The sequence below is a fragment of the Carassius carassius genome, chromosome 21 (assembly GCF_963082965.1).
Source record: "Carassius carassius chromosome 21, fCarCar2.1, whole genome shotgun sequence".
In the NCBI taxonomy this organism is placed as follows: domain Eukaryota; kingdom Metazoa; phylum Chordata; class Actinopteri; order Cypriniformes; family Cyprinidae; genus Carassius; species Carassius carassius.
Window position 1 is genome coordinate 12,872,739 of NC_081775.1, and position 21,204 is coordinate 12,893,942.

At 34.8% G+C, this 21,204-nt stretch overlaps 1 protein-coding gene across 2 annotated transcripts in view; it reads right to left on the reverse strand.

Annotated features, from left to right (window-relative positions):
• LOC132097567 (GDNF family receptor alpha-2-like) overlaps window positions 1-21,204 on the reverse strand; it is an 83,529-nt gene that overhangs the window by 32,979 nt on the left and 29,346 nt on the right. For both annotated transcript variants that reach the window (XM_059503363.1, XM_059503362.1), the window contains exons 3-4: window positions 17,383-17,469; window positions 824-1,229 (exon numbers count right to left, since the gene is read on the reverse strand). In XM_059503363.1, the coding sequence (XP_059359346.1) occupies window positions 824-1,229; window positions 17,383-17,469 (493 nt within the window). The remainder of the gene's footprint in view (window positions 1-823; window positions 1,230-17,382; window positions 17,470-21,204) is intronic.

The following is a 21,204-nucleotide window of genomic DNA, read 5'->3' on the forward strand; positions in this document are numbered from 1 at the left end:
TGTATGTGCAGAACAAAGGTTGATATTTTATAATAATAGTAGTGCTTTTGTGTCCTTTTGAAGCTTGAAACAACTAAAGCCTTGGAGCTTCAAAAAGAAATCAAAAGCACCATATATATGTGCAAATTGTTAAGCCATTTTATGAAGCCATTATAAAATATATATATATATATTTTTAGAAGATTTTAAGTGAATAATGACTTCTGGTAACACTTATACTAAGATACCTAATACTTATAATGCATAATATCACATATGGCACGCAAGTTATGCTAGACTGTAAAATATATTTACAGCATAAATAAAATTTACAAGCAATTACTGAGAGAAAATTGTAAATCATTTTCAGTATACTTTTAAAATACATTTAAAAAGTAAATTCTATGTTGCTTTTATGTCTTTTTTAAGCTTAAAAGCATCTGTCCTCATTCATTGTAATTGCAAGTAAAAGAGCGAATAGCGCATTCTCTTTTTGTGTTCTACAGAAGAAAGAAAGTCATTCGGATTTGGAATGACATTAAGATAAGTCCATGATGGCAGAAAATTCTTTTTTGGATGAACTATCCATATAACCCCAGGTCCAAGGGAATTTTCTCTGTAATGAGTTTGTGGTTGCTTTTCCATGGCGACTTTGTGGGGAAGCCATGGTTATAAATAAAGATTTAAGAGTTACAGATTTATGGAAACTGTAACTTACTATGTTATGGCCTTCTTAAGATTAATCACTTGTTTTGTAGCTATGGTAATTGGTTTTAGATAAAAGCATCTAGTAAATTAATTAATGTCAATTTATTTCAGGACTACCATGAAACAGCTTTCCTACCTGCAGTGCACGTCAAGACGGCAAGTGCTGCGCAGCTGAAGACAGTTGGGTTTGGTCTTGTCCTGATAGGAGCAGGAGGGTACAATGGTCTGTCTCCTTCTTTCAGCACAGGCCTGGTCCTTACAGGAGCAGAAGAGCAGCCCGTAACTGTATTGCGAGTCAACACGCTCAAAGAACTGACGCAAGGCCTTGTGGCAGCGCTTTCTATTGCAGCTGTCCTGCGACTGAGGTTGTGAGGGCTGCTGGCCCTGGGTCTGTGCACGGGTGCAGGTGGAAATGTAGTTGGATCGCTGACGCTTGCAGTTTTCATTCAGGTTGCAGGCTTTGGTGGCGTCCAGACAGGGGTTGCATGGGCGGCTGGGATCTGAGCAGTGTGGCTGGCCTTTACTTGTGCCAGAATGTATGCCTACAAGAGGAGAGCAGGAAAAGATAAGTGAGACCGAACGCAAGGGTGTTTGTGAGCATGATATAAAGAGAGCGAGAGGGGAATTGAGAGTGGGTGTGCATAGGAAAAAAGAGACCATGAGCTGCAATGTCCCACATACTCTCCTTGACAGATGAATAGGACAACTCCAGCACAACAATGAACTCTTTAGATCTGTTTCCAAGTCAGTGGGACGCTTTTGGAATACACACACACACACACACACACACACACACACAGATGTTGGTACATGTATAATTATGAGTACTTTCCATAAGTGTAATGGTTTTCTTTTAATATACTGAGCAAATTATATTTTCTATCCTCTAACCATAACTCCACCCTTAACATTTATACATTTTTAATAATAAAAAAAAATGTTTATTTAGCGGTTTGAATTATGGGAGAGCTGGATGTCCTCATAATGTAGGGCAGCTAAATTGAAACCTGAATACATGCTACACTGTATTCACTGGCCCCTTATAATGTAGGTCACACACACATACTGTACACACACACATTGGGACTCTCCATAGACAGTATGGTTTTAATACTTTACAAACCGTATTTTCTATAGCCCTACACCTAAACCTACCTCTTACAGGAAACTTTGTGCAGTTATAGATAAAAAAAAACAAACAAACAAAAAAAAAAACCACACAGAATTCTGTATGATTTATAAGCCTTTTGAACTAGGGGGAAACCGAAAGTGTCTCCATAAATCACCTTCATGTTGTAATACCTATGTTATACCCATGTCATTATACAAATTTGTGTCCTCAAAAACCACATTAGCGTACAAACATACACACAAAAAAATTGCATTTTTTATCTCTTATGCCCAACAAGGCTGCATTTATTTGATAGAAAATATAGTAAAACAGTAAAACTATATTATTTTAATATTTTAAAATAGATATTTGCAATTTAAAATAACAGTTTTCTACATGAATATATATATATATATATATATATATATATATATATATATATATATATATATATATATATATATATATATATATATATACATGTTATGCAAAGCTGAATTTTCAGCAGTCATACTCCAGTCTAGGGGTGACCCCGAATAGTCGATGAATCGATGCTTTGATTCAAGGAGCCTGACTCGACTACCAATCTAACAGTCGAATATTTGCGGGGTGTTACTGATTATGCCATTTTGACTATATGGAGGAGCTCAAATGTCTGATTTCACATAGAACTACTGGTTGTATCCCAATAAGTTAATATACAGCCTATTATTATAAAGCTGTAAGAATCTGAAAAGAAAGAAGCTTCAAATTAATATTGTAAAGTGTGTGAATAAATCCAACCACCCCTATAGATTTATGTTTCACTTTCCATAATCCGTGACCGACAGAGGAGCATCTTGGCGGCAGGGATTTAAAACTTTACCAAGACTCAAACTGACACAGGCACAGACTGGATGTTTTCGAACAGGTAGGGTACAAGTGCTTTCAAAACATTTCAGCCGGTGTATATATCTCATGGATATATTTTTACCTGATATAAGATGCATTTAGTTTGGAGTCAAGTGCTTCATTGTTATACTACGGTGATATCTCTTCAGCGCACAGCATGAGCAGTTCAAACTCCAATGCAGAATATTAACAACTATAACTGGGACTGTCATATACATACTATTATAATGAAAAAAACATATACTAAAATGCTATGAATTTTTAGAGTTTAGCTTCAGTGTTTCTGCACATTTTTTCATGAAGAACGCGTCCATAAAAGCAGTTCGCATTCAGATCCCCGCAGATATGTTCAGGTGCATTCGAACCCTTTTTGCAAATAGCCTATAAGTCTTAATATTAACGTTATGTTGTATAAATAATGAAGTGTATTCTATATGAAATTATGAGTTGAATCCCATTGATTTTAAAAACTTGCTATCAAATGCGTTACTCTACTGGTCATCTTCAGCGCACGCAGCTCAAAACAGAAATGCAGAACATTAACTGCTAATATTTTAGGCTAACGTTATGAGAACACTATTGTAAAAAAAAATAATAAAAAAAAAGAAATGTTGAATGTTATAGTTTCGTCGAAGTTATGTGTTAGCTATCTGTTCATCAAAACATAAAACATTATTTACCCCGTTTATATCTGCAAGGTGTTCGTTACACATTTTCTCTGTGTGTTAACATCAGTAATCATGTTAGTCGAATGTCTGCCTTGACTCTTGTTAATGTATTTTGCCCCGCCCCCAAACATATGATTCGACTATCAGTCAAATATCGGCAAGATTCGAAAATTCCGATTCGACTATGAAAATCCTTAGTCGGGGACACCCCTACTCCAGACTTCAATGTCACGTGATCCTTCAGAAATCATTCTAATTTGTGGATTTTGGCTCAGTGATTATCAATTATTATTAATGCAAAATTATTAATGGTTCTTATTATTATCAATGCTGAAACGTGTTCACAGCTTAGAAACCATGATACTGTTTTTATAGGACAGAACTTTGAACTTTTGAACACAAGGTTCAAAAGAACATTGTTTATTTGAAATATAATTGTTTTGTAACATTATAAATATCTCTACTGCCTTTATTTTTGTTTTGTTTTTATTCAGTTAAATGCATCGTTGTTGAATGATTATTTTATTATCATTTTATCCCAGATTTTATGCATGCATATCACGATTTCCTCATCAACATTACCAGCAAAAACTCTTTTTTTAAATAAATGAATCCAATTAGTTTTAAAAAATATTAAAATAGGAGTTTTCTAAACATAATAATATTTCACAGTGTTACTGTTTTTATGGCGTTCTCATTCAGAAATGTTCCTAATGTGCTGATCTGTCAACCTCGGTGTGTGTGTATAAATAAATAAAAAATAATAATTGCCAAAATTCCTCTGGCTCAGAAATGTGCAAATTCATCCTGAGTTTGCATGGGCACAGCACTTTTTCTGTGGATAATCTCATGTAATCCTGACCTTTCACAAATAAGGTCCTGACAAAAGAATGGATATGAATCATTGGCTGTACCCTTGCTAAAACTTAAAGATGTTTAAATGTATTATCTAAAATCCAACTAAAACCTTAGCATTACTGATCCCTCAAGTGGTGTGTATACTGTATATACTGTAATAGTGTACAGTACAAACGACTGATAACCACATTCAAGATAAAGAAAAGTGGGAAATGGGAAACAAGGGCATCTATCCAGCTGTGCAACGTCTATAAGTGTTGCATTATAGGCAGCTGAATTAAGTGTTCAGGGGATTGGGGAACTATCAGCTGGAGACTGTGGGGAAGTTCTGGACCTCTGAAAGTGTATGAAGGTCGGCATTGATATGTTGCCCTAATGGTGTCTCCAGCCTCAGCTCTGGTGATTGGAGAGAGATAGGAAGCGAGAGAAACTAATAAAACCCAGTGGGTGTTGGTATAACTTTGAGAACAGATGGTTTATCAGACCCCTTGTGGAGACTAAAAGATTAATTTCATTCCAAACGGGTTTTTGTTACTTATGAATAAAGTGCTAATTATCTAAATGTCGAAACTGTTTACTCTAAATGAGTGGAAATATAATATTCATGTAAATAAAAAGGGAGCAGGCATATAAATTACCTTGTGTTATGGCAACTAAGGACTAAGAGAAACATTAGGGATTTTTATGATGTCTTTTGAAAATATTTTGAGACTGATTGATATTAATAAATATCTTGATGTTTGTAGGGGTTATCTTGGTTTCAAAGACATCATCGCTCAGAGGTTGTGTATTTACAAAGTAATGATTAATAATGCATTTTCAGATTCTTATCATTAATAAGACATGGAAATTTACATTTATATCAAACACATCCTTCCTCATTAAAGACAGGCCTCATCTGTGTTACAGATTTATATACTTTATGGAGATCTGGACTCGTGATTTCACCTTCGGCATCCCAGCTTGATACTAATAAAAGGATCTGTCAGATATTTTATCATGAAATAACACAGATTGCCTCCAAGCTCAAGTATCACTACAGTTAAACAGAGGAGGGACTCCTCCATGCAATCAATACAATTCAGAACAAGTGAAGCAACTCTTCCTGGTAACCTCACTCCCTGAGCTTTTTTAGGCTTAAAAAGTTTAGCTCCCTGAGGACCAAAAACTTCAGAAGTAGATCTACTGATTTACTCTGAATTTAAAATTAATGTGAAAATACAGCCACCACCAAATACCTTGCAAGTAAAAGCAATATATATATACTTTTTTTAAGGGCACCTCTTATGCCCTTACAAGATGTAATAAGTCTCAATTTCAGCTCAAAATACCCCAAAGCTCATCTATTATATCATTTTGAAAATGCCTATTTTGAGTTGAAGCAGAAACATGTTTCTTTAAATGCAAATGAGCTGCTACTCCCCACCCCCTTTTCCAGAATAGAGCTGTGCCTTTACAGCTTGTACCTCAGATACTCTGCTATAAAAATAAAAAAAATTAAAAAAAAACATCTGTTTGGTTTAGATGATCATGTCTATTGCACTGAAATCTTGCTGGTCTCTGCTAATACATCAATGTCCGTCAACAGTCGCAGGATTGTAAAATGTGACATTGAATGTTATCGATTATGTGATTGCCTGAGACACTGCTTATTATTTATGAGGATTAAAAAAGGAGCGGGTGTATTTTTATCATCATAGGGTGGTTGTGTGCACACAGTGCCAAAACAAATTTATGTTCAAATGTAAAAGTGAATTTTGCATAATAGGCGCTCTTTTTATATATTTTTCCCAGAAAACAATACAATAAAAATATCAACTAAGAACATTATTTTGCAATGTAATCTGTGGCTATTTAGAGTGAGATGACAATGTCGTAAAAGTATCCTATAATTGGTGCCATCTTGCGTTTCCATAACAATAAATTTAAAAGTTCTTGCTCTCAGTCGACAAAAGCCATTTGCAATGATCTGAATGCATGGCAAGCAAAGGTTACCCGGATCTAAAAATACTGTGTGGTTTTATAGTGTTTCTAAATTTGATTCAGTAGTCCTCAAGCTCTTTTGTCCTGTATGTGTGAGTCTGTGTGTGTGTGTGTGTGTGTGTTGTAAGAGAGCAATTTTAGGTGTGTATCACAGTGGAGGAAGAAGCCTTAAATGAGGTATGAAATTGGTTGGTGAGAATGTACATAAAAAAATATACAAAAAATCCGTCCAGCGTCTGGAGGTCAGAGGATGCTGCAGCACAGACTGCACTCTGCATGCACAAACATTTGCTTGGCTAAAGAAGGAATAGGAACTAAACGGAAGCAAACAGAACAAGATACTGGGAGATGTTCAGATATTTTGCAATATTATATAGACAGGGATTCGGAGTGGCCCAGAGTCCAAAACAAAAGTGGTGCAAGTGTGAATTCAACCAAAAGGTCTAGAAATTCAAATCAAATAAGACACTGAATTTGAAAGAAATAGAGAACCATAAACCTGTTCTTGACATCTGCAGGGGACCATTTGAGTCACAAAAACTCCACAGTCAAATAAACAAAAAGTGAAAGTGACAAAGGAATAAAAAGGATTTACAGTTTTTCTTTCTTTTCTTCCTTTTCAGCAAGAATTCTGGATGGAGCACAGCCTGTAAAACTAATTGTGGCCAACATACCCTGCTGGTAGCTCACAGTTCACAATTTCTGTCTAATATAAGCAGTACAATAGCGATAGTGTGAGTTTTTAAGGTATCATATGGGTGTATTTAATGTGCCAAGCAAATAGTATCTAATAGACATGTGTTGGTATTCGATAATGTGATATTTCACGGTAATAAATATGCATGGTATTGTTATTGTGGGCACTTCTAAACACTTTAAATTAGGGGTGTGCACGGATAGTCGAACATTCGAATATTCGTTCTGCTCTAATTTTCCGATAAATAAAAATGATATTTGAATTAAAAAAAAAAAAAAGTTCACAATAAAATCTAATTTGGTCACTTTCTGTGATTCTCCACGGCAATATTTGAAGATGTATGCAAGAAAAAAATAATTAATGAATGAATAAGGGGACGTTCACATATCGCGCCTAAATATGCCTGGAAAATGCTAGGCGCGCCGCTTTCTCCTTCTTTCCAAAGCGCTCGGGCAGAAGCGCTCCTGAGGCGTCTGCCGTTGCTAAGCAACAATGACACGCTCTCTCCATGAAGACGCGGAAATTTCAGCAAAGGATAAATGGATTTGCAGCACAAAAAATCGCTTTCAGTAACTCTGCTACTTATTTCAAAATGGCAATCCATTTACAGCTATGACCAGCTGTTCCTTCATCTTGGCTGAGCTTTCAACATTGTTACAGGAAAGGATGAAGCTGAATGTTTAGTTCTTGTCACATGACCTGCGGCGTTCTGAAAAGTTGAGGTGTTTTTAACTTGATGCGGTGCGGTACGCGCCTGGAAAAAACGGGCGTTTAGCACCACATGCGCATCGCGACTGCGTCGCTTCCATTATGAGCTCGCATACCGCGCACCTACATTGGAAAAAGACGAGTGGGAGTGGGAACAGTTCTTGCTGGAGCCATGTATTCCACCAGATGAGGATCCAATTCAGTGGTGAAACGAAAACACGAATTAGTTTTTTGTGAGCTCAAATATTCAAATGTGATATTTGCGGAAAACGCCCATCCCTACTTTAAATAATTATATACTACAAATTATTCCGAATTTAAAATGCATTTTAAAAATGTGCATGAGACGCACAAGAGGGAACACGTGAGAGACGAGCTGAATGAAAGCTCATTCACTCTCTGACAGCAGATGGCACTAAATTGCAGAAAAAGCAGCCATTACCCTGGAAACCCAATAAATAAAGCAGCTGCTCTACTTTCTAAAACATATTTAAATAGCCATGTTTTTACATTTTAATCTGGATTACAACATACCCTAGATATTGTTTATTTTATTGTTGATATTGTGAAAGTGTTTTGATTATTTATTGTTCGTTCACACTTTACATTAGGGCTTCATTAGTTAACAATAGTTAATTCATTAGTTAACATAAACTGCCAATGAAAAATTCTTCTGAACATGTATTAATCTTAAGTATTCCAATATATAACACTTTGTAAAAATCAAAAATTGCAACTGTGTTATTTAATGAGCTAACATGAACTAAGAGTTGTATTTTTTAACAAAGTTTAATAACTTCTGTAGCAAATGTAACTATTTATCATAGTGAATGTTAATGCATTAACTAAAGTTAACTAATGAGGTCTTATTGTTAAGTGATATCGATTGGTCTTTATAGTTCTTTTGCACTTTAATCTGTGTAAACCTTTAACATTATATATTTTTCTTCATTGCTTTATCATATAGTTATTTTTGTTATAAGAAAAAAGTTATTAAACCTGTTATACTGTATTATGACTTTTTTTAAACAAAATTTCAATATTGTAATAATACCGTATACCGTTATAAATACATTAGAAATTAATCTCAACATGAAAATTTGATATCGGCCCATCCCTAGTATCTACTACTGTAGGTGCTTCATGATGCCATAGAAGAACCTTTTTGTCGAAATGGTTCCATAAAGAACCTTTACCATCTGAAGAACCTTTAGATTCTTATGTTCTTTAGATTACAAAAAGGTATAAAAGAGATGGTCCTTTAAAGAACATTTGACTGAATCGTTCTTTGTGGAACCAAAAATGGTGCTTCTAAGGCATAGCTTGGAGAACCTTTTGAAGCACCTTTATTTTTTAAGAGTGTAACACATCAAATTAGACATGACATTTCAAAGTAGACTAAAGTAGAATTTTAGTCTGTAAAACATACTCCATTAATCTTTTAACATTTTTATAGTGTATCCTTATCACTCACAGGCATATAATATGTAAATGATATACTGTTATGTGTAATGGAAGGCTGAAGGGACAGCAGGTTCAGTCTGGGTTATTCACAGCTCTTGGCACTGCCTGTGTTGATTGCAATTAGGACAAGTGCCACAGTTTAGATGTAATCTACTCTGAGGTGCGTGAGCTCGTTAGAAAGTCTTTAGCTTCTACTGTTGCTGCGAGGAGAATGGGAGACCTTTCTTTACTTCTCATTAATCATTATCTCCTTCTATTATAATACTTATTGGGAGAGAGAGGAAGAGAGAGATGAAGCGATAGAAAGAGAGATCCAAACTTTTTCAGTCTGCTGTACAGAATGAGTCCCAGAGGTTCACTTATATTAGTAAAACAACTCTGCAACAAAAGACTCATAATATGCTTTTTATGACCATTTTATTCCATCTTTTTGACCTGAGGAATTTAATAGCTTTTATAATTTTTTATACAATTCGAAAAATGCATGATCACCACTTTATAATAAGGTCCAATTATTTAACTTTAGTCAATGCATTAAGTGAACAGTTCATCCAAAAAAAGGAAATTTTAGGCCATCAAAGAGTTTGTTTATTTATAGTAAAAGATTTGGAGGAATTTTGTTTATTTATCGTAAAAGATTTGGAGGAATTTGGCATTTTTAGCCTAATATCTTGCTAATATTTTCTAAATGGGCTTTAATCGGTGCCGCCAGAATAAAAGTTCAAACAGCTGATTAATGGCTTAAGAGTGAGAATATATATATATTTGTGAACTTTCATTTTAAAGTGAACTTTTTCTTTAACTAATCCATTAATTTGTTACACTATTTATTAAACTTTATTAATGATAGCTAATAAAAATATAGCTCTTCAATGTTCAGGTTAGGCCAGATACATTAAATATTAGCATATACAACTTTTAGTGTTAGTACTGTAACTACTGTAACTATTGTAAGTAAGATTAATAAATGCTTTAAATACATTTTTTTTTTCCTGTTAACTAATGTAATAACAGAACATGATTGTAAGAGAGCCGTGGGAACGGAGCGAGGCCTGTGGAGTGATTGGGAAATGAGCGACACCTGCTCGACCCACTGGTCTCGAGTCCCACAGAGGAGATTGGAAGGATACAAAAGAGGAGTGAAGACAGTGAAGGACAAGAGAGAACCAGGCCTGGACTTTATTTTGTGTTTTGGTTTTGTTTGTGCGTGACAGTCGTCCATGAGGGGCTGTCGCGCTGTTTTCTGTTTATTTTGGTATAAAACGTTTGATTTGAATGTTTGCCGGTTCCCGCCTCCTTCTTCCCGTGACTATGAAGTTTGTACTCCGTTACAGTAACCAATATATGTCAATATGTGCTACACTAAAAAGTTTAAGGTCTTAAGTGGTTGTGCATTTAAATGGATTCATCTGTTGCAGAAGTACAGAATGAGTTGTTTTTGCTGTGAACTTTTTTTGTTTTTGTTTTTTACTGGAGAGGAGTTTCTGACTGCTGAAAGTTACAGTAATGATCTCTTTTATCCCTAAACATCTAGGAAAATTTTATTTCTCATTATGTGACTCATCTGATCCTGTGTGGACACTTCTGAAGTCTAAAACCTGTTTACTTTCTAACTTTAGCCATCAGCATGGACCGCAAAGACACCGTCTTGTTGTGGGTTTAATAATCAACGGCTATGACCCAGGCTTGTTTGTATAACGCCGACCATATCTCATTCCCTACTGACAGGGATGCCACATGGTAAACAAAGTCTCATTACATTTCTCCCTTGAAGGGGCACAAAGGCAACAGTGAAGTATGAATTTCAAATGTGCTTGTACAGTTAATATAGCCAGCAGTAAAGGGAAAAGAAACAATATATGCGTAAGGTAATAGGAAGAAAAAGGAAGATAACAATGTCTTGAACTAAGGTTGGATTGGGTGTGTTTAACAGTGTTTTCCTTTGAACGGAATGAAGGGGGCGAGAAAGAAGGAATTGGTCTCAGTGGCTGAAGGTTATGTTTTACACTCTAACTTGTAAAAATCTTTACAGTTTTGCACAGGTTTGTCAGAACGCTTGTGCTCTCTAGCACTGCTCTGTAGCAATATATGCATGAAGTGTAATACACATTTCTTTAGTTTTTTGAAGAGGTCATCAAAATATTGACTTTTCAGTCATGAAATATTAATTATTTAAATGTACATTAAATATGGTAGTCAAGAACTCCATGTAAAAGACATAATTTTTGAGACTAGAACCCCCTTAATGTATACTATACTTTTTATAATAGTATTTATTAAATTTTTTTAGATTTCAATATTATTGTTTTTACTGTATTTTTGATCAAATGTATATAGCCTATGTGAGCATGGTGAGAAAATTGTCATTTTTTTTAAATAGGATAATAATTATAATATTAAAATTAAAAAGAGATTTTTTTTTTATTGTAATAATATTATAGTAATAATTGTAATAATGATTTATTATGGTTATAAAAAATGCATGGCCATTTTCTAACCATGTTGAAAAATAATTTGATTATAGTCTGATCAGATCAGATGCATATTTATATATATACTAAAATCTTCATTGCTCATATTGTCACTGATATTATTGATGTTTTTAATGGTTTCTTAATTATACATTTAAAATATATATATATATATATATATATATATATATATATATATATATATATATATTTTTTTTTTTATACATAAATATAAATATATACATATATAAATACATAAATACATACATGCATACATAGTTGTTCCACTACTAGTAGTGTAAAGTTAAAAAAGGAAAAAGAAAATACAGTATATACTGAATTTCAAATCAACCTTTTGTAAGCTAGATAGTCAGCATTGTTTGAGCTGCAGGAACTGAACATATAGCCTTTTCTAATTTCAGCCAGAAATCTCTAGAAAGCTTTCACTGCCAGGTGTGAGGAACTCAGTGCTATCATTGGCTCTGCATGCTGTCTCAGAGCCTCGCTGCATGTAGCTATCGCTTCATCTCCCCTAAGGACTTAGCCTGGCAAATACACCCAATCATTTCCAATGTTGAGCTCGGAAAAGAAAAATGCTTTGGGCGATATGGACAAAGTGAATCCCAAAAATGATAAAGTGCATTTAACACGTAAATTGTATCAAATATCCAATCGCAACACAAACTTAACAACAAACAGGAATATTTAAATTTCTTGTTTACATTTTCCATATCATGAAATCATCAATCTCACTCATGCATTGCCCCAATTCCCTTTACACACATACAGTATATGTGTGTGTATTTGTGTGCACGCGTGCACTTAGTAACTGCATGTTCTGAATATGAGCAGAAAGCTCATAAAGTCTCACTTTTATTACTCGTACTATTATTGCCTACTTCTTCGGCCTGTTGTGACAGTAATGGTTGGCAGTGACTATAAGAGTGGACCTCCATTATAAAACAGAGCAGCGAATAAACACTACACGGAGACACTAAATGCAAGAAATGGTTATGAAAGAGACCGCCATCATTCAACCTGTCAGTCCAAACACTGTTTTATTGACACAGAAGATCTGATCCGGAGCTAGTGTAAATCTAGAAGCCACTATCAGTATAATAAAACTCAACCTGCAGAGATTATAGTCTCATGCCACCATAATCTCTTTTCCGCTATTTTGCAAATACCCTTTCAGACTCAGTCACTGAATTTCTTTCAAACATTCAATTGTATGGGGTTGAATGGGTAGCAAGCCTTCAAACTAAAATCCATGATGTAGGATTTGATTATGCAGGCATTTTTGAAGTGGTTTCTTAGTCTAAAACACTACATTGGCTATATTTTGTGCACTGACTGAAATATCTTTCCAATGTGTATTAAAAATTAATCAGACATGTTTCACTATGCTAATGTTGATCAAACACAGAATACTTATCAACATTTTGGATTATGATTTGGTTTTTCTTGTATATTCACAGTGGTTGTTGTGCAAAACCACCTAATTTCTCAAAAAAAAAAAAAATTGCAACATTTTATCATTGTCTTTATCGATTCTGATTGTTCAACAAGTTTTCATTATTAACACATACATAAATAGTTGAACTATTATTTTATTATTTTATTTATTTATTTTTCAGAAGCTCAAAGAGGCTGTGTGTGTCCAACTTAAGAGAAACAAAATTTCACAAAATATAAAGTTTCCTACTTTAAACTCTAAAGATAAAAAAATAACAAGCGATTTCTCACAGACCACTGTGCCTGAAAGGGTTCCGTTAATTTATATTCTGCTTTTTTTCTATTCTTCTGTTTATCTGCTTTTCTTTTTCTAGTGGCTGATTCTGTCTGAAAGTGTTTCTGCTTGCCAAGCTTGAGGGATTTGTCAAAAGAAATGAAAAAGAAAGTGAACAAGCTAGAGAGAAGATTCTCCTGTTAATAGAGTCTTCATCGCCACCTGAAATGACCCATGAAGAGAGTCTTATGTCATGTCATAAAAAGCTGTGTCATATTTCAGGCAGACAAATATTTTTCACCCTCGCCAGATATCTATCACATTGAACACAGAATGTGAACCACAACTTGAAGAGGCGCTCTGAGATCATGAACTGTTGGCATTTGCGGAAGGAATGTTTACAGGTGTATTCCACACAGCAAATATGTATAATTCAAAGCATTATGGGACATTCAACTGAAAATTAGTCTTTTGATATGATTTGTTTAGTAGTATTTCACTGTACGGAGGTCAGATTCTGCTAGCTGACAAATAAATAAATACGTAACTAAATAAATAAGGTAATTGCAATATTAGTTCTATGTATCGTTTCTTTATATTTCAATGTGCATTCCCAAAATTCACAATTATTTTTTCTTCCTTGTAATTTCTCAATCTTAATTGACATTTCTCTGTCTTTATATTTAACAATTTAGAATTTAATTAGTGTAATTTGACTTAATAAATCAAAATGTGATTAACAAACCAATGTGTAAAATCGCAATGTGCCTTTTAAATTATTATTATTATTATTTTATTTTATTTTTCATGTAATTGTGACTATAAATCACAATGTAACCTTATTGGCTCTATCAGTGTCTTTTGCTAGTTTCAGCCTGATGCAGTTATCATTTTCATGTCCAGTGCCACGGTGTTTAAATGGCAAACGCACATCTGTTCACCCATGGGCATGCTGGTTTGAAAATGAGGTTTGTTCAGGTGCATTGTTGGCAAGTTGCTATTTTGAGGCAACTAAAAACAACTGTACCATTGACCAACTAAAACCTGGTCTAAAGTCAAAGACACAGTGTTTTTTAAATTTATTTAAAGGGTGCATTAGTAATATGCACCTACAGGTGGGTGCACAACCTGCATACACGCTGCTTATTACACACAAGGGGACACACAGCAGCACAAAAGCATGCCAAATATTAAAAATGAAAGGTTACAATGTAAAAGATTATTATTTTGTACTCTTTAACCTTGCACACAAGCAGATCTGTTTCCTTTTTTCTGGGGAAGCGTTCAGTCTTCAGTAAAATTCCGCCATGTAAATAGTGAATTTGCCATGGTGCGAGCATAACAGTCTTTTAAAGGGAATGGGAGATGGGACCAATGGGATTGGTTTACTGCACGTTATGCCCAAAACACAGCCATGACTTTATAACAAACCAATGTATAAAAACATGACTTTATATCTCACAATGTTTTTTTTTTTTTCGTTCACATAATTGTAACCAAAATCATAACTTTATATCTAACAACTGTAACTTCATTTCTTTTAAATTTAAAATTGTCTTAATATCTCAAAACGTGATTTCAACAAACCAAAGTGTCTCACAATGGTTAATTAGATTTTTTCATTTTAAGTAATTGTGCCTATAAATCATAACTGTCATATTTTATCAAACTAATGCGCAATATCTCAACATGACTTTACATATAAAAAATATATAATTTGTTTTCTCCTAATTGTGAATCATAGTATAACTACATCTTGCAATTGTCTCTTGTAATTTGACTTTGTATCTCAGAATGTTAACTTTAACAAAATTCTTATTGAACTCCCCATGTGTGTTTAAGGTTTTTTCTTTGCCAATACTATCAACTTTCTAACTACAGAGAAACATCAGTAGCTCTCCCCATGTTATGAATCCAAGACTTTGCACACTTCAAACTAAGGGGTATGAATTATCTTGGCAACATGGCTGCTATAGCGAACAAAAAGACAAATAAATGTAAGCTTTTTTGGCATAAATAAAGATTTTAACGAAAATTAATCATTTGTTTTATGTTACCTTCAATTGTGAGTTCATATTAACGGTCATGTTACTCAAATTAATGTTTGCAAAAAATTGCTAATATTTGCTAATGTCATATCATTACAGACTGCATGATGGTGCCACAGCATATGTCTGATCAGGGCAATAACCACCGTAGACCTTGATGGGGGCTAATCCCCCCAATAATTAGAAATCGCTAAACCCTTTTCTCAAATATTGAGAGAGAGAGATAGAGAGAGAGAGAGAGAGAGAGAGAGAGAAATGGAAGTTGCGTGTCTTCGCGTCTGTGCGTTTATCTTTTTAGAGTGAGTTTACTTAAAAACAGCGATTGTATCCTCTCGTCGCTGGAAAATATAATGTAGCGATTCAGTATTTAAACTGTATTTTAATAAAAGTCGTGGGGCAGCGTTGACAAGTTTATTTTCTCCTGAATGTGTGAGCTGCGCGATTTCCGATATGTGTGTGTGTCAGTAAGCAGCTCATTAATCCAGAACGATAATTAAAGGCGCAAATGCACACCAGCACACCAGTATATGTGTGTATTGTAAGAGCTAGACGACGAATGATGGCGTGTGACGTCATGGTAGTGGTGTCCCAATCCTTAGGGGAATATTTTCTCCCCTACCCCTTGACACTCTGTTTTAAGGGACAAGGGGAAGGGGTAGGCGGAGGGGTAGGGGAAGGGGAAGGGGAAGGGGTATAAAATACTTATATGTTGACTGAAAAAAAATACATATATGTTGACTGATCCTAAATATGGCACACAGGGCTGTTCCACTTCTCGGGAGAGATTGGGAGAGATTCCCGCCAGGGAACGGATATGGGCTGAGAGGGTCCGTCAGCTTTACCCTCAATTTGTCAGTGTTAGTGCTGCGGTCCATTTGTTCCTCTCACCCTCTGCAGTAAATAAACAGACACAGCCGGTCTGGAATAATGACTTGGACTGTCACATCAAATGAAAAGGTGCCATCTCTATCTTAGAGGGCTGTGAGTGAAACGTAATGAGACGTATCTCTGGCCTCCTTTAAAAAAAAAAGGATTTTAAAGGTTTAAATTACAAATAAGCCACAGCCTTTGGATCACTGTTTTGATTTGAAATGAAGAAATAGTTAATCCAAAAATGTTTTGGAAAAGTGTAACGGTACGGTGAGTAAATGATAATAGATTGTTCACTTTTGGGTGAACTACTGTATCTACTAACTACTAGTCTCCATTTCATCCAAAACTCATTTTCCCCCTTTATGTTGTCATATTTAATCAAGTGAAGATTGAACAACCATAACAATACATACAAATATGCAACAGACATAAAATGCTACTTAACTCACCTCTTAGTGGAATTACACGGTCACCTAATGTTTACACCAGCAGCTAATGGAGGCTGTTTGTGTGTCCACATTTCCCAGCTGTGATGTTTTTATTTTGTATACAGAAAGGAGGAAAATATGCTAACTCTAAACCTCAGCTGCTACTCAGAGCAGGCCTTTCAAGACACAAAAATGGCATTATGTAACAAATTGGCAAAAAGATTGATCTGACAACCCTGTTGAATTCACTGCTTTCTGTTGTGCACATGAGATTTATCATTCACTGACTCATTTTATTTTTTTCCAAATCTGAATAAAAATGAGTTATTTTGGTTGTCCCAGGCTCTGTGAGGCTCTGATAATGGATTGGAGGCAATATTTCTGTCCTCTAATGTCTGTAATGACTGCTGTCTGTGAATTAAACATTAAACTCATGGCAAGGTGACAAATGCCGAAAGTGGTTTTTATTTTACTGGAATAATCTCTTGCTCCTGTTTCTTTTTCCTAGAAAGGAAAAAGACTAATTTATCTTCATTTCACCTTGTACATAGTTTGGATTGAGTTAAAAAAGAAAATATGAGAGAGAAAAAAAAAACTTCTTTTAGTGGTCTTGGAACATAATTCATTTAGGGCTGGATTTTCATATAAGAGAGGACAATGTAAAAGAAGCCAATATCAATAACAAACAGTGGAGTGCATTACAAGAATGTACAGGGCTGTTTCACATAATACAAAAATAGATTGTAATGAAAATGTTGGTGTTTACCTGAGATGATCGATGCCAGGCGAAATGCATCTGAATGTCGGTGAGGCGTCATGGGTTCGTAAGGAGATGGCTCATAAAAATCCTCACCTAAAAACAAAACAAAACAATCAGGCTATTAAAATCATGTTTAGCATTGTACATACTGTATGACCTCTGACCTTTAACCTCTTTACACAATAATTTGCAATGAAAATAAATGCTACATGGCATTTGCATGCTAAATTGTTGTCACATGACCTCATTATGCTTTATGTTTAGTGCAGTGATTGGCATCCTATTATCAGCGGGGGGAGTTTTGCATTTTAATACAATTTAACAATGCTGTCCGATAAAATAATGAGCCAAAAACAATAATCTCAGCTAGTATTGCTCACAATTTATTCATCACATTGAAAATGGAAGGTCAAGTAGAGTGCATTGTATTGTGGGTTAAATAATTAGACTTTATACATTTTAGAGGATAGTGTCATACCAAATTGAGAACTTAATGTTTTACTTCACAAAAGCAGTTGCCTTTTTTCCATCTGCAAGAAAAAATGTTTCAAATGCACCTCATGTTTTTCTGGTAGCTTTAGCCAGTTAGCTACACTACTATTGGGTGCCCAACATTTCACATTTTGTTTTAAAAAGTTATAAAATGTCCCTTGTGAAAAATAAGTATATTTTATACTTAAAAGGAGTACTATAAATATTATTCAAAAGTATATACTTAAGTGTGAAACAGATGTAATGTTTTCAGATACTTCACTGTTAAATATTACTTAAATACAATTAAATAAAAACATAGTAGTCTTAGTTTATTAAATGCAATTAATTTAAATTTTTAACCCAATTAATTAAGGCTTAAAGGGATAGTTCACCCAAAATTTTAAATTAAGTCATTAATGACTCACCCTAATGTCATTCCAAACCCGTAAGTCCTCTGTTCATCTTCGGAACACAGTTTAAGATATTTTAGATTTAGTCCAAGAGCTTTCTGTCCCTCCATTAAAAGTGTATGTACGGTATACTGTCCATGTCCAGAAAGGTAAGAAAAACTCAAAGTAGTCCATGTGATATCATAGCGTCAGTTAGAATTTCTTGAAGCATCAAAAATACATTTTGGTCCAAAAATAAGAAAAACTATGACTTTATTCAGCATTGTCTCCTCTTCCGGGTCTGTTGTGAGCGCTTTCACTGCAGTGTAGTGATATCCAGTTCGCGAACAAATCATTTGATTTAACCGGTTCTTCTTAGCGAATCGGTTGAACCAGTTCAACAAACCGAACTGAATCGTTTGAAACGGTCCGCAACTCCAATAAGCATCAATCCACAAATTACTTAAGCTGTTAACTTTTTTAACATGGCTGACACTCCCTCGGAGTCAAAATAAACCAATATCCCAGAGTAATTCATTTACTCAAACAGTACACTGACTGAACTGCTGTGAAGAGAGAACTGAAGATGAACACCGAGCTGACCCAAATAACGAATGAAAGATTGACTCGTTTTCGAGTCATGAACCATTTCTGTCGGATGTGTCCGATTCGTGAACCGAGGAGCTGATGATACTGCGCATGTGTGATTCAGTGTGAAGCAGACTGACACACAGTGGTTCTGAACCGAACTGGTTCATTCGGTGATTGATTCTGAACTGATTCTGTGCTAATGTTTTGAGCCCAGGTAAACCGAAGGCTTGAATCAAGGGCAATCATCGCCAATGACGCCATATGTTGAGCACAAAAGAACCGGTGAACCGTTTTTTTTTTTCAACCGGTTTATTGAATCGAACTGTCCAAAAGAACTGGTTCTCCGAAAAGAACCGAACTTCCCATCACTACTGGTGATACGAAAACTGATGCAACCGGTTCTTGACTCGAGAACGAGTCAATCTCTTGTTTGTTATTTGGCTCGGTTCGGTGTTCATCTTCAGTTCTCTCTTCACAGCAGTTCAGTCAGTGTACTGTTTGAGTAAATGAATTATTCCGGGATATTGGTTTATTTTGACTCCGAGGGAGTGTAAGGCACGTTAAAAATTTTTAACGTAAATTGTGGATTAATGCTTATTGGAGACGCAAACCCGTTCAACCGGTTCACTAAGAAGAACCGGTTAAATCAAATGATTTGTTCGCGTACCGGATATCACTACACTCACAACAGACCCCGGAAGAGAAGACAATGCTGAATAAAGTAGTAGTTTTTGTTATTTTTGGATCAAAATGTATTTTCGATGCTTCAAGAAATTCTAACTGACGCTATGATATCACATGGACTACTTTGAAGATGTTTTTATTACCTTTCTGGACATGGACAGTATACCGTACATACACTTTCAATGGAGGGACAGAAAGCTCTTGGACTAAATCTAAAATATCTTAAACTGTGTTCCGAAGATGAACAGAGGTCTTACGGGTTTGGAATGACATGAGGGTGAGTCATTAATGACATAATTTTCATTTTTGAGTGAACTATCCCTTTAAATGCATCTTTTCGTGCAATTTCATAATGACTTCGCTAGTCTTTGAAATTTGCCCAAAGTGTTCTACTGAATGTGCTGACAAAAATTTTGCAAAAACTAAAATATACTTTTATTTAATTTGTTTTCAAACATATTTCATGTATTTAAATTAGCGCGGTCAATAAATTGTAACAAAAATAGCTACATTTTTCTGTAATTAATCACGATTAATTGCATTTTTACAAAATGTATTTATATTGTAAAAATTTAATAATGAATTTCCGAATTAATGTAGAAAAAACTTGGTGATTGTTTATTACATGTTAAGTCAAGTAGCCAAAACTGCTACTGTAGTCTTTATAAATGCATGTATATATATATATATTTTTTTTTTTTTTTTTTTTACTAAATTTGAGATATTAACAGCCATTCAAAATAACAGAATAATTGAAAGCCATTATTTTTAACATTTAATGAGCTTTGAAATATAACTTTTAATTTGTGAACTTCTTTACAAGCTGTAAATTGAATATAGATTCATTTTTATTCAAGCTAAAAAATTAATCAGCAAAGAGCAGACATTGATTTCTCTTTTTCCTTTGTTCTTTGATGACAGAGTATGGAGAAGGTTTCAATTTAAAAGCATTTATTATGCAATTATGTAAAAGTCATTTCATGGTTACTGTTTGCTATCAAATGTAGCCATTCATATCTCAAAAACCGCATAAACTGCAGATTAAACTGAACCCAGTGCAATCAAACTTTTTCTGTTTTACTGGAAGTTTTGTCAATACTAGCTGTCAAAGCACTCTTGAACTGAATTAGAGAGACAGAAAAAACCCTCAGCAATGAGTGCGTGAAGCTTTCTCTTGTCAAAATTGAAAATTAGCCAACCTCTGCCTGTGGTTCTCCCTTCAAACTGTCTCTCTCGGGAGCTTTAATCCAGAATTTAAAATTCTCAATCATTCCATGTGATTCACACACCTGCATACTAGCAGGGGGCACCCAGTCCTCTTTTCTGTTGGGGAATGTGGATTATTGGAGTATTTAAGCTGTGTCAGTCTGATTTTTATCATACCATGAGCTCCACTGTCACACAGTGGTTTCTGAGGCGGATGGGCTATGTGTGGACATGTGCACATGTGGAGATGTGATGCAAGATGGCATATGTCTTCAGACAGTCCCTAAATCACATTAGATCACTAACATGGAACAGTGCATATTAAACCTCACTCCACCTGCTGACTAAGTGTCAAGGACTCTCTCTACAGTTAGACGGACATAAAGCACGGCGTGAATTATCCTAACTAAAATGAACAGACCACAGTAAAAAAAAAAAAAAAAAGTCAAAGTCAAAAAGCAAATGAAGCAAATGAAGTTAGTTA